The sequence below is a fragment of the Cherax quadricarinatus genome, chromosome 45 (genome assembly GCF_038502225.1).
Source record: "Cherax quadricarinatus isolate ZL_2023a chromosome 45, ASM3850222v1, whole genome shotgun sequence".
NCBI lineage: Eukaryota > Metazoa > Arthropoda > Malacostraca > Decapoda > Parastacidae > Cherax > Cherax quadricarinatus.
Window position 1 is genome coordinate 18,414,625 of NC_091336.1, and position 14,851 is coordinate 18,429,475.

Consider the following 14,851-nt stretch of genomic DNA (forward strand, 5'->3'; position numbering starts at 1 on the left):
GACAGTTGTTCCTTCCACAATCTGGTGTGGTGATAGTTGTTTCTACCACAATCTGGTGTGGTGACAGTTGTTCCTTCCACAATCTGGTGTGGTGATAGTTGTTTCTACCACGATCTGGTGTGATGATAGTTGTTCCTAACACAATCTGGTGTGGTGATAGTTGTTCTTACCACAATCTGGTGTGGTGATAATTGTTCCTACCACAATCTGGTGTGGTGATAGTTGTTGCCACCGCAATTTAGTGTGGCCATAGTTCTTCCTACCACAATTTAGTGTAGTCATATTTCTTCCTACCACAATTTAGTGTGGTCGTAGTTCTTCCTACCACAATTTAGTGTGGTCACAGTTGTTCCTACCACAATCTGAGGCGTTCTCGTTCACTCCCCGTTAATGAATATGTAATTAACGCAATTTTCTTAATGACTCCACGCGCGTTGTTTCCTGCTAATTACTTAACAAATAAAAACATCTCTAAGTATTACATTAGTCGATATTAATGACGCACTTGTACTAAACATACTAGATAAAATTTCTCTCATGTCATTAGTATATAAACGTGATATTCAAGTCAATGACTTCCCATATTACTCTGATACAACCTCGATCCTTCCCATCCCAGGCCCCCAAAACCTCTCTCTCTCTCTCTCTCTCTCTCTCTCTCTCTCTCTCTCTCTCTGTCTCTCTCTCTCTCTCTCTCTCTCTTCCTAATCGTCATCCCTTTCCATCCTTCCTCCCATCCTTCTCTTCGTCGTGGGATAGGCCAGAATGAGAGATGGTAATTCCCAAGTGATAGTAACTCCAGTTCTGCTGGACGGAAATCTTTGAAGCTGCCGTAAATGATGAATCTTTTACCATATACTGAAGTCTCCCAGCTCAGGCTGCTGCTACTGAAGTCCCCCAGGGAGGGATCCAGTCCCACTGAAGAACCTCGTAGGGAGGGATCCAGTCCCACTGAAGAACCTCGTAGGAAGGGATCCAGTCCCACTGAAGAACCTCGTAGGGAGGGATCCAGTCCCACTGAAGAACCTCGTAGGGAGGGATCCAGTCCCACTGAAGAACCTCGTAGGAAGGGATCCAGTCCCACTGAAGAACCTCGTAGGAAGGGATCCAGTCCCACTGAAGAACCTCGTAGGGAGGGATCCAGTCCCACTGAAGAACCTCGTAGGGAGGGATCCAGTCCCACTGAAGAACCTCGTAGGGAGGGATCCAGTCCCACTGAAGAACCTCGTAGGGAGGGATCCAGTCCCACTGAAGAACCTCGTAGGGAGGGATCCAGTCCCACTGAAGAACCTCGTAGGGAAGAAGAAGGGGAACCCTAACCCACTGAAAGAAATTTCCTTCTGTTTATTCCAACCGGAGTTACGACATGGCCGGCGACGTACCAGTTACCCCCCCCTCCCCTCTCCTCCTCTTCCACCTACCCCCCCCTCCATCGCCCTCAAAAGGAAACAATTTGCTCAAGTGCCTTTTACGAATTCGCGTCCGGTTTCCTTAACACGGTTTTAGTGTTGTGTTGGAGGGGAATGCTGTAGCGCAGGAAATTAAATGCAAAGGCCTCTAATTTTTTTTTCTATTCAGGGGATTGGGGGGCATAGGGCAGGGGGGCAGGGGGAGCAAGGGGAAGGGGGGGCAGGTGGGGCAGGGGGGCAGGGGGGGCAGGTGGGGCAGGGGGGGCAGGGGAGCATAAAAGAGAATGACGTCAACACAAAGAATGTTAATGATGCTTTTTTAATGTTAATGTTAATAGTATTTTTATTTTTTTTTTTTTTTGCTATTTTTTTTTTTTTTTTTACTTTTTACTGTTTTTTTTCTAATTTTTTTGAACTGGAAAGTTTAGTTGCATATTCGTAATTTTTTTTTTAATACTGGCTGAAAAGAAATTTTTCAAAAAAAAAAAAAAGAAAGTTTAGGTGAGATTATTTTTTTTTTTTTTTTGGATAATTCTGAAGGAAATTTTTCTAAAATGTTTTGATGGACATATTTTTTTTATGGCGATTTGAAAGGATATTTTTTTTCTTCTTTTTGTTTTAAAGATAAAATGAATGGGATTTTCAAAGTTATTTTGATACAAATATTCTTCTAGCAGGTCTTTCTAACAGGTCCTTCTAGCAGGTCTTTCTAGCAGGTCTTTCTAGCAGGTCCTTCTAACAGTGGTTGTAACAGGCCCTAACACCTAGTTCTTCTAACAATAGGTCATAATGTCTGGTCCTTCTAACAATATTCTAAGGCGTGGTCCTTCTAACAGGTCTTTCTAACAGATCCTTCTAACAGCTGGTGCTTCTAACATTAAACCAATTCAACACCTGGCATATCTAACACCAGGACCTTATAACATGACGTCTTTCTAACAATAATTCCTTGTAACACACATCCCTTTAACGCATGATTCTTTTAACATCACTTTCTAACATCGTATCCCTTCACCACCTAGTTCTAACACCACCACCTTCCTCTAACACCTATCATAAAGACCTCCCAAAAATCTAATTTTCCTAGCAACTAATCTAAGACCCAGTAATTCTATCTATTGGTCCCAGCATCACATTATTCTTTGTAAATAGTCCAAGTCGGACCGAAACGTCGTGGTAAGCTCCTCTCTCTCCTATGTGCGGGTTATTTGTGTATTGTTCCAGTCATGGTATTGTGTCTTTGTCTTATTTATCACATTCTTCTAACATGTCATTTTCCTATTATCTTCTTACAGTGAAGGTGACGGACTCAGAGGTACTGCACATCCCTACAGTGTCTCGGCTCCACATGGGAGCATATCTCTGCATAGCTTCCAACGATGTTCCTCCTTCTGTCTCCAAGCGTATCACCCTCAAGGTCCAATGTAAGTAGAGAGAGATGGATGGAGGGGGAGAGAAAGAGGGAGAGAGAGAAAGAGGGGAAGAAACGAGGGAGCTTAGAACAATTTACTCTTTACAAATCTGTTAGTTACTGGTCATCAAAGGCCTGTGTGTGTGTGTGTGTGTGTGTGTGTGTGTGTGTGTGTGTGTGTGTGTGTGTGTGTGTGTGTGTGTACTTACCTAATTGTACTCCCCTAATTGTGGTTGCAGGGGTCGAGACTCAGCTCCTGGCCCCGCCTCTTCACCGACCGCTACTAGGTCCTCTCTCCCCCTGCTCCATGAGCTTTATCATACCTCGTCTTAAAACTATGTATAGTTCCTGCATCCACTACATCGCTTGCCAGACTATTCCACTTCCTAACTACTCTATGACTGAAGAAATACTTCCTAACATCCCTTTGACTCATCTGAGTCTTCAGCTTCCAATTGTGACCCCTTGTTTCTGTGTCCCATCTCTGTAACATCCTGTCTCTGTCCACTTTGTCTATTCCACGCAGTATTTTGTATGTCGTTATCATGTCTCCCCTGACTCTCCTGTCCTCCAGTGTTGTCAAACCGATTTCTCTTAACTTTTCTTCATAGGACATTCCCCTTAGCTCTGGGACTAGCCTTGTTGCAAACCTTTGCACTTTATCTAATTTCTTGACGTTTTTGACCAGGTGTGGGTTCCAAACTGGTGCTGCATACTCCAGTATGGGCCTGACGTACTTAGTGTATAAAGTCTTGAACGATTCCTTACTGAAGTACCGGAACGCTATTCTCAGGTTTGCCAAGCGCCCATATGCCGCAGCAGTTATCTGGTTAATGTGTGCTTCTAGCGATGTACTCGGTATTATACTCACTCCTAGGTCTTTCTCCTTGAGTGAGGTTTGCAGCCTTTGGCCACCTAGCCTATACTCTGTCTACAGTCTTCTTTTCCCTCCTCCGATCTTCATGACTTTGCATTTGGCGCCAGTTTCTGGACCCCACATCCAGCCTGTCCAGGTCTCTTTGTAGACCTGTCTGGTAAGCGTCTGATTTAATTCTCCTCATTAACTTCACATCATCTGCAAACAGGAACACTTCTGAGTCTATCCCTTCCGTCATGTCGTTCACATATACCAAGAATAGCGCTGGTCCCAGGACTTACCCCTGTGGGACCCCGCTCGATAGCCAGCACGGATTCATGGAAGGTAAATCCTGTGTCACAAACCTACTCCCCGCAGTATTTTGTATGTTGTTATCATGTCTCCCCTAACCTTCCTGTCTTCCAGTGTCGTCAGGCACATTCAGGATATTCCTCTTAGCTCTGGAACTAGCCTTGTTGCAAACCTTTGCACTTTCTCTATTTTCTTGACGTGCTTGACCAGGTGTGGGTTCCAAACTGGTGCTACATACTCCAGAATGGTCCTGATGTACACAGTATACAGTGTCTTGAACGATTCCTAATTAAGGTATCGGAACGCTGCAGCAGTTATCTGGTCGATGTGTGCTTTCCGAGATGTGTTCGGTGATATACTCACCCAAAGATCTTTCTCCTTGAGCGAGGTTTGCAGTCTTTGGCCACCTAGCCTATACCCTGTCTGCAGTCTTCTTTGCCTTTCCCCAACCTTCATGACTTTGCATTTGACGGGGTTAAATTCGAGTAACCAGTTGCTGGACCAGGTGTCCAGTGTGTCCAGGTTACTTTGTAGTCCTGCCTGATCCTCACCTAACTTCACATCACATCCTCATTAACTTCACATTGTCTGCAAACCGGGACACTTATGAGTCTATCCCTTACGTCATGCCATTCACAATTACCAATAACAACACTGGTTCCAGGACTGACCCCTGTGGGACCCCGCTCGTCACAGGCACCCACTCTGATACCTCATCACGTACCTTGACTCGTTGTCTCCCTGATCCATTGCAGTGCCCTTCCTGTTATTCGTGCCCGATCCTCTAGCTTCTGCATTAATCTCTTGTGGGGAACTGTGTCGAAGGTATCTTTTGCAGTCCAAGGAAATACAGTCAACCCTCCCCTCTCCCTCGTGTCTTCCGTTACCTTGTCATAAAACTCCAGTAGGGTTGTGACACAGTATTTGCCTTCCATGAATCCGTGCTGGTTGTCGTTTATAATCTTGTTCCGTTCCAGGTGCTCCACCACTCTCCTCCTGATAATCTTCTCCATGACTTTGCATACTATACATACTGTGTGTGTGTGTGTGTGTGTGTGTGTGTGTGTGTGTGTGTGTATGTGTGTGTGTGTGTGTGTGTGTACATGTATATATATGTCAGTGTTTAACACACACATCTCTTCAGTAAACCTTCTTTAACTATACCTCTCCATTTAAGTATAAACCAATTGTTTTTGTTAAACCTCTGGCACCATCTTTTTAAAAAGGTCAACACACATGTTATTTTAACCAATTTAACCACTTATTTTCAGTTTAACTTTACAAAAATAAATTTTCTTTCTTACAACATACACACTATACCACTTTCCATATATTTTTTTTGACTTAAAACCAAAGTGCGTCCTTAACACTTACTCAGTTTACATAATTTATATAATTTTCTTTAAAATGTTTATTCGTGCGTGGTTTAAAAATCCAGTGGAATTCAATGAAGGTTTTTTAAAGCTAGCTCATAACTGATTTCTAGTGGCAAGGAATTTTGTTGTTCAAACAAGCTTTTGTTGTTCAAACAAGCTTTTGTTTTGATTGACTCTTGTTGCAGAGATAACTGCGGTGGTGTCTGGTGGCTGGGGTAGGTGTGGTATATGGGAGAGGGGAATAAAGAGGAGAGAGGGAATAAAGAGGGGAGAGGGGGAAAAAGAGGAAGGGGATGAAAGAACGGAAGGGGGTAAAAGGAGGGGAGAGGGAGGAAAATAGATAGAGGGAGATAGTAAGGGAGGATGAGAGAGCAGAAGAGAGAGGTATTGGAGTATAAAATGAGAGAGAGAGAGAGAGAGAGAGAGAGAGAGAGAGAGAGAGAGAGAGAGAGAGATATATAAATAAATCACACACATGTCTCATTTACATAGTTCTGCCATAAAATTTATATATATATATATATATATATATATATATATATATATATATATATATATATATATATATTATTGTACTCACGAACCGAGTGGTATTGATCAATAACAGCACTGCAATAGCCAAGGAGTCGAACCCATGCTGTTTTGGCCCGCCTCATCCGCCTCATGGTGGGCGAAAATGCATGACACTTTAGACCACTAGACCACACAATCCTGGTCTAGTGGTCAAAAGGCTCACGTGTTTTCGCTGACCACGAGGCGGGCCAAAACAGCATGGGTTCGACTCCTTGTCTAATGCAGTGTTATTGATATATGTACATATAACTGAGAATGTGATCAAGAGTTGACGGGAATAACTGGAAATTAATTTCTCACTATAGTCAAAATGCACACTGAGAAATCACTTTGTTTCTTGTGACTGTGCTTCCTGTATATGCACACAAACACACACGTACACAAGATTATTCAATAAGCAACACATGTAAAACACACACAGTCCTACATAGAAGTGATGGCACCACACACATATTTTATAATCCTGGCACCAAAGCTTAATGAATTTCCATTAAAATAAATACATTGGGAGCAGCAGAAATTATGGAATTTGTAAACTAGACGAAAGTTGAGACAGTGTTGACAGGTGCGAGCATTATTCTCCCCACCAGAAGCAAATGTTTTGTTTTTTCTGTTTTTTTTTTGTTGTTGTTGTTGCGACGTCTGCTGTAATGTTTAGGTTATCGTCTTTTCGGTGTTTAGGTCAGCGCCGTCCCAATGTTTAGGTCAGCCTTGCTTCATTGAGACGAGATGGCATTCAAGGAGCTTGTGCTGGAAAGACACTAAATCAGGTGTGGAGTTATTAAAAGTATTAGTCAGAGGGCTGAGGAGGGGTTGGTGAAGTGATTTGGTCATTTAGAGAGGTTGGAGCAAAATAGAATGACTTGGGGGATGTATAAATCTGTAGTAGAGAGAAGGAGGGGTAGATGTCATCCTAGGAAAGAAAAGAGGGAGGGGTAAAGTAGGTTTTGTGTGCAAGGGGCTTGGACATAAAGCAGGCGCATGTGAGCGTGTTAGATAGGAGTTGAGACGAATGGTTTTTGGAATTTGACGAGTTGGAGTGTGAGCCGGGTAATATTTAACAAAGGGATTCAGGTAAAACGGTTAACCAGACTAGAATCCTGGAGGTGGGAAGTACAGTGCCTGCACTCTAAAATGGGGTTTGGGATATTTGCTGTTTAGAATGACATCTAAACTGTTGTACACACGCGTCTCTGGCAAGACAGTGATAGTGTGAATGATGGTGAAAGTGTTTCTTTTCCCGGCCACCCTGCCTCGGTATGAGACTGCTGTTATATATATATATATATATATATATATATATATATATATATATATATATATATATATATATATATATATATATATATGCAGTTCTGGTCACCGTATTACAGAATGGATATAAATGCTCTGGAAAACGTACAGAGGAGGATGACAAATATGATCCCATGTATCAGAAATCTTCCCTATGAGGATAGACTGAGGGCCCTGAATCTGCACTCTCTCGAAAGGCGTAGAATTAGGGGGGATATGATCGAGGTGTATAAATGGAAAACAGGAATAAATAAAGGGAATGTAAATAGCGTGCTGAAAATTTGCAGCCAAGACAGGACTCGCAGCAATGGTTTCAAGTTGGAAAAATTCAGATTCAGGAAGGATGTAGGAAAGCACTGGTTTGGTAATAGAGTTGTGGATGAGTGGAACAAACTCCCAAGTACAGTTATTGAGGCTAAAACGTTGTGTAGTTTTAAAAATAGGTTAGATAAATACATGAGTGGGTGTGGGTGGGTGTGAGTTGGACCTGACTAGCTTGTGCTGCTGGGTCTGGTGCCGTGCTCCTTCCTTGAGTGAAGGTGACCAGACTGGGTGGGTCATTGGGTTTATCCGGGGAGGGACATGGACCTGCTCCGCATGGGTCAGTAGGCCTGTTGCAGTTTTCCTTCTTTCTTATGTTCTATATATATATGTCGTGCCGAATACGTAAAACTGGTCAATTAGCAAGAACTCATTTAAAATTAAGTCCTTTCTGAAATTTTATCTCATACGTTTAAAGATATATTTTTTTCATTAACGTTGATGTAAAAAATTATAATTTTGCACCAAAAGCATCTTAGAAAACTTACCTAACCTTATTATAACAAGAACAATTTATTTTAGCCTAACCCAGCTAAATATATTTTAGATTTGTTTACAATAATTTAATACTAAACAAACACAGTGAAATATATTTTTTTTCGTTAGGTTCAGAATGATTTTGGCGAAATTATTGCATACACAAATTTTCGCTTGTCCTATATGGCAAGATGAGCGTTGCTATTTAAGCCAAGATCGCAAATTCTGCCTATTCGGCACGACATATATATATATATATATATATATATATATATATATATATATATATATATATATATATATATATAACAACACGGCGCTAGGCAAGGATTCGAACCCATGTTGTACTGGCCTGCCTCATGGTAAGCGAGAACCACATGAGGCTAGTACACCAAACAAGGATGAGAATGAAATTAGCTTAGAAGCTCCCACGCCTCCGTATGCCCTCGGATGGCCGCCCAACAGCTAGCTGTGTGCTGGCTGCGCCATTCTTGTAGGGTTGGATGGTCCTGTGGTTCTCGCTTACCATGAGGCAGGCCAGTACAACATGGGTTCGAATCCTTGGCTAGCGCCGTGTTGTTATATATATATATATATATATATATATATATATATATATATATATATATATATATATATATATATATATATATATATGTCGTGCCGAATAGGCAGAACTTGCGATCTTGGCTTAAATAGCAACGCTCATCTTGCCATATAAGACAAGTGAAAATTTGTGTATGCAATAATATCGCTAAAATCATTCTAAACCTAACGAAAAAAATATATTTGATTGTGTTTGTTTAATATTAAATTATTGTAAACAAATCTAAAATATATTTAGTAAGGTTAGGCTAAAATAAATTGTTCTTGTTATAATAAAGTTAGGTAAGTTTTCTAAGTTCCTTTTGGTGCAAAATTATAAATTTTTACGTCAACATTAATGAAAAAATATATCTTTAAACGTATAAAAGAAAATTTCAGAAAGGACTTAATTTTAAATGAGTTCTTGCTAATTGACCAGTTTTACATATTCGGCACGACATATATATATATATATATATATATATATATATATATATATATATATATATATATATATATATATATATATATATATATATATATTGGGAACAGGGTACTTCCTATTGACAACAGGGACTGGCAACAGAGTATTTCTCATAGCCATACCAAAAATTCTGAGTTTGGCACAGTAGTACAAAGCAAAATCGTCTATGAAATACAAGATGAATTATAGAATAGATATATGGAAAAAGTTAGTTGAGATACTGTTAAATATGTGTGACGTGTTGACTCTAAATGCTATGACATGGCCTTGGATGCACTGGAAGAAAATCAGAATGCAGATGTAATATACACAGACTTTGCAAAAGCATTTGACAAATGCGATCATGGCGTAATAGCCCATAAAATACGTGCTAAAGGAATAACTGGGAAAGTGGGGAGATGGATCTTCAACTTCCTAACAAATCGAACACAAAGAGTAGTGGTCAACAGAGTTAACTCAAAGGCTGCCATAGTGAAGAGCTCTGTTCCATAAGGCACAGTACTCGCCCCCATCTTATTCCTTATCCTCATATCAGACATAAACAGAGATATACACCACAGCACCGTATCATCCTTTGCGGATGATACTAGGATCTGCATGAGGCTGTCATCTGCTGAGGACGCGGTTAACCTCCAAGAAGATATAAACAAAGTTTTCCAGTGGGCAACGGTAAACAATATGATGTTCAATGAGGACAAATTCCAACTACTCCGTTATGGAAAACTGGAGGAAATAATAACTAGAACAGAGTATACTACAGACTCCGGCCATACAATAGAGCGGAAAAATAATGTAAGGGACCTGGGAGTAGTAATGTCTGAGGATCTCACTTTCAAGGATCACAACAGTGCCACGATCGCACGTGCAAAGAAAATGATAGGATGGATAATGAGAACTTTCAAAACGAGAGATGCCAAGCCCATGATGATCCTTTTCAAATCACTTGTTCTCTCTAGGCTGGAATACTGCTGTACATTAACATCTCCATTCAAAGCAGTTGAAATCGCAGATCTGGAGAGTGTACAGAGATCCTTTACTGCACGTATAAGTTCTGTCAAGCACCTTAACTACTGGGAACGCTTGGAAGCACTTGACTTGTACTCGTTGGAACGCAGGAGGGAGAGATATATCATAATCTACACTTGGAAAATCTTGGAAGGAATGGTCCCAAATCTGCACACAGAAATCACTCCCTACGAAAGTAAAAGACTGCGCAGGCGATGCAAAATGCCGCCAATAAAAAGTAGGGGCGCCATTGGTACACTAAGGGAAAACACCATAAGTGTCCGGGGCCCAAAACTGTTCAACAGCCTCCCATCAAGCATTAGGGGAATTGCCAATAAACCCCTGGCTGCCTTCAAGAGAGAGCTGGACAGATACCTAAAGTCAGTGCCGGATCAGCCGGGCTGTGGCTCGTACGTTGGACTGCGTGCGGCCAGCAGTAACAGCCTAGTTGATCAGGCCCTGATCCATCGGGAGGCCTGGTCATGGACCGGGCCGCGGGGGCGTTGATCCCCGGAATAACCTCCAGGTAACCTCCAGGTAACCAGCGAGGAGGTGGTTGATGGAGATGTTATTTTAGAGGGCAATGTATAGGGTGAACATTATGCAATGAATTTCGGAGCATAGTAATTAAAAGACAATGTGGGGTAACGAAAAATATTCAGATGAGGAAGGAATGGTTGTTGAGGTTGTCTTGGCATTTGGAGAGGATGGTGGAGAATGAAATGAGGAAGAGGGTGTATAAATCTGGGGTGGAAGGAAGGAGGGGTAAGTGTTGCCACAGGAAGGGTGGAAGGGTGGGTGTGAATGAGACTTAATGTGGTGGGGGCTTGAACATTCAACAGGCTTGTGTGAACGTCTTAGATCTGAGTGAGTGGACCCAGCTGATTTTAAGAATTTGATATGCTGTTGGAGTGTTAGCAAAGGTTAACTTTTATGAAGGAATTCAAGCGAAACTGGTTACCCGGACTTGAGTCCTGGAGGTGGGGAATACATTGTACTCTGAAAGAAGGGTGGGGATGCGGCAGCTCAGATGGTCATCTAAATTATGACATCACTTACAGCACTTCAGGCAAGACGACTTTTGCATAAATGGAAAATATTTTCCGATGAGTTAATTTTCTTTATTTAGCAAATTTGGATTCATCGTGAGTGCACTGCTAACCTGCTCAGTCGCGCAGTGGGAACAAACGCTGTTCCCCCGTCATATTCCATCACGCACAATGGGAGTTCATACAAGGTTTTGAAACGTGTCAGCCTAAGCTGGAGAACTCAGAGAACCAGGCCAGGCCAGTGGTTTACGCACTGGCCTGAAGTTTTACTGCTAACTTGCCTTGGTTCAAACCCCACCAGTACCGTGGTTTGTTTGCAATCGTGAGTAAGGATATCGTCAAGCATTCCATTAGAAGCTCTAAAACAAAAGGGGGTGTGGTCAGAAATAGCCCCCAAAATCGTGCGATTTACTGGCCAGGTTACTAAAACCACCACACTTCATGTGTAATTAAATGAACAGAGGAAGTTGTTGGTCCCCCGAGACTGTATATTATGGGCTTTAATTATGTTTTAAATTACATATACATGTATCATACACATTTTGAAACATTTAAATACATAAATACACATATATGTAAATTACATGTATTATAAACACACACACACACACACACACACACACACACACACACACACACACACACACAAACGCACACACACACACATTGGCGCACTCACACACACACACACACACACACACACACACACACACACACACACACACACAGTTTGGAACCCACACCTAGCCAAGCACGTAAACAAACTAGAGAAAGTGCAAAGGTTTGCAACAAGACTAGTCCCAGAGCTAAGAGGTATGTCCTACGAGGAGAGGTTAAGGGAAATCAACCTGACGACACTGGAGGACAGGAGACATAGGGGGGACATGATAACGACTTATAAAATACTGAGAGGAATTGACAAGGTGGACAAAGACAGGATGTTCCAGAGATGGGACACAGCAACAAGGGGACACAGTTGGAAGTTGAAGACACAGATGAATCACAGGGATGTTAGGAAGTATTACTTCAGCCACAGAGTAGTCAGAAAGTGGAATAGTTTAGGAAGCGATGTAGTGGAGGCAGGATCCATACATAGCTTTAAGCAGAGGTACGATAAAGCTCATGGTTCAGGGAGAGTGACCTAGTAGCGACCAGTGAAGAGGTGGGGCCAGGAGCTTGGACTCGACCCCTGCAACCTCAACTAGGTGAGTACACACACACACACACAGAGGCTGAGGAAAGAGGAAAAGCTGAGGAAAGAAACGACCAAGAATTATGTGAGGAGCTCAACATGACAGAAAGAACTCTGGGAAGTCAGAACACGGGGGGGAAGGGGGGTACATCAACAAGGGATGCACCAAAAAGTGTTGGATGAAATACACACAACCGAGGAGGTGAAGAAGCTGCTAAGTGACCTTGATACCTCAAAGGCTGTGGGACCGGACATCTCCCCATGGATCCTTAGAGAGGGAGCAGAGATGCTGTGTGTGCCACTAACAACAATTTTCAACACACCCGTTGTAACTGGGCAACTACATGAGGTATGTAAGACGGCAAATGTAGTCCCCATTTTTAAGAAAGGAGACAGACACGAGGCACTAAACTTCAGACCAGTGTCACTGACATGTATAGTATGCAAAGTCATGGAGAAAATTGTCAGGAAGAGAGTGGTGGAGAACCTAGAACGGAACAAGCTCATAAACGACAACCAGCACTGATTCATGGAAGGCAAATCCTGTGTCACAAACCTACTGGAATTTTATGACATGGTATCGGAAGTAAGAGATGAGAGAGAGGGGTGGGTAGATTGCATTTTCTTAGACTGCAAGAAGGCCTTCCTTACAGTTCCTCACAAGAGATTAGTGCAAAAGCTAAAGGATCATGCACGTATAACAGGAAAGGCACTACAATGGATCAGAGAATACCTGACAGGGAGGCCACAACGAGTCATGGTACGTGAAAAAGGCATCAGAGTGGGCGCCTGTGACGAGCGGGGTTCCACAGGGGTCAGTTCTAGGATCAGTGCTATTTTTGGTATATGTGAATGACATGACGGAAGAGATAAAGTCAGAAGTGTCCCTGTTTGTAGTTAATGAGGAAAATTAAATCAGATGAGGACCAGGCAGGACTACAGACTTGGACAAGCTGGAGGCTCCTCGAATTTAACCCCGCCAAATGCAAAGTCATGAAGATCGGGAAAGGGCAAAGAAGACCGCAGACAGAGTATAGGCTAGGTCATCAAAGACTGCAAACAACACTTAAGGAAAAGGATCTTGGGGTGAGTATAATACCGAGCACATCACCGGAGGCACACATCAACAAAATAACTGCTGCAGCATATGGGCATCTGGCAAACCTGAGAATAGCGTTCCGATACCTTAGTAAGGAATCGTTCAAGACACTGTACACCAAAAGAAATTAGAGAGAGTGCAAATGTTTGCATGAAGGCTAGTTCCAGAGCTATGAGGAATGTCCTACGAAGAAAGGTTAAGGGAAATCGGGTTGACGACACTGGAGGTCAGGAGGGTTAGGGGAGACATAATAACGACATACAAAATACTGCGAGGAATTGACAAGGTGGATAGAGAGAGAATGTTCAAGATATGGGACGCAGATACAAGGGGTCACAATTGGAAGTTGAAGACTCAGATGAGTCAAAGGGATGTTAAGAAGTATTTCTTTAGTCATAGAGTTGTCAGGAAGTGGAATAGCCTAGCAAGTGACATAGTGGAGGCAGGAGCCATACATAGTTTTTCGCCTCTTCACTGGTTGCTACTAGATCCTCTCTCTCCCTGCTCCCTGAGCTTTATCATACCTCGTCTTAAAACTATGTATAGTTCCTGCTTCCACTACATCGCTTGCCAGACTATTCTGTGTGTGTGTTTGTGTGTGTGTGTGTGTGTGCGCGCGCGCGTGTGTGTGTGTGTGTGTGTGTGTGTGTGTGTGTGTGTGTGTGTGTGTGTGTGTGTGTGTGTGTGTGTGTGTGTGTGTGTGTGTGTGTGTGTGTGTGTGTGTACTCACTTGTGGTTGCAGGGGTCGAGTCACAGCTCTTACGTATGTGTATGTGTGTTTGTGATCAAAGTACACTTATAGGAATAAAAAGGAATGTAACAGTGGAATGCTGATCAGAGAGAGAGAGAGGGAGAGAGAGAGAGAGAGAGAGAGAGAGAGAGAGAGAGAGAGAGAGAGAGAGAGAGAGAGAGAGAGAGAGAGAGAGAGAGAGAGAGAGAGAGACATTAGAGTAATTGGTTTACAGTAATCTATGTAAAGTATCTTGCTTGAAGATTCGCTAAGCATATAAGGAACCTTGTGTGTGTGTGTGTGTGTGTGTGTGTGTGTGTGTGTGTGTGTGTGTGTAACTATGGCAGAAATAATGAATAACATATGCATTTATCAGAAAGCAGAGAAAGAGGGAGAAAGAGAGAGAGAGAGAGAGAGAGAGAGAGAGAGAGAGAGAGAGAGAGAGAGAGAGAGAGAGAGAGAGAGAGAGAGAGAGAGAGAGAGAGACTCTTTGCTCCCCGGCAGAGATATTGACAGCCAAACATACACTTTCAGCAATCAGAGGCAGTAGGTGCAGACCTGGCGCATACCACTGTGTGTCAACTATCCTTCAGAGCAACTTCCTCCTGCTGTGAGGCAGCAGGGGGCTCCTACTGTCCGTCCTCCTACTGTGAGGCAGCAATTGGCTCCTACTGTCCCT

General features: G+C 42.5%; 1 protein-coding gene across 4 annotated transcripts in view; it reads left to right on the forward strand.

The window, feature by feature from the left end:
• The window catches only part of LOC128694869 (lachesin), a 419,456-nt gene that overhangs the window by 361,488 nt on the left and 43,117 nt on the right, over nucleotides 1-14,851 (forward strand). For all 4 annotated transcript variants that reach the window (XM_070094351.1, XM_070094350.1, XM_070094348.1 and 1 more), the window contains exon 6: nucleotides 2,705-2,833. In XM_070094351.1, coding sequence (XP_069950452.1) covers nucleotides 2,705-2,833 — 129 coding nt within the window. The remainder of the gene's footprint in view (nucleotides 1-2,704; nucleotides 2,834-14,851) is intronic.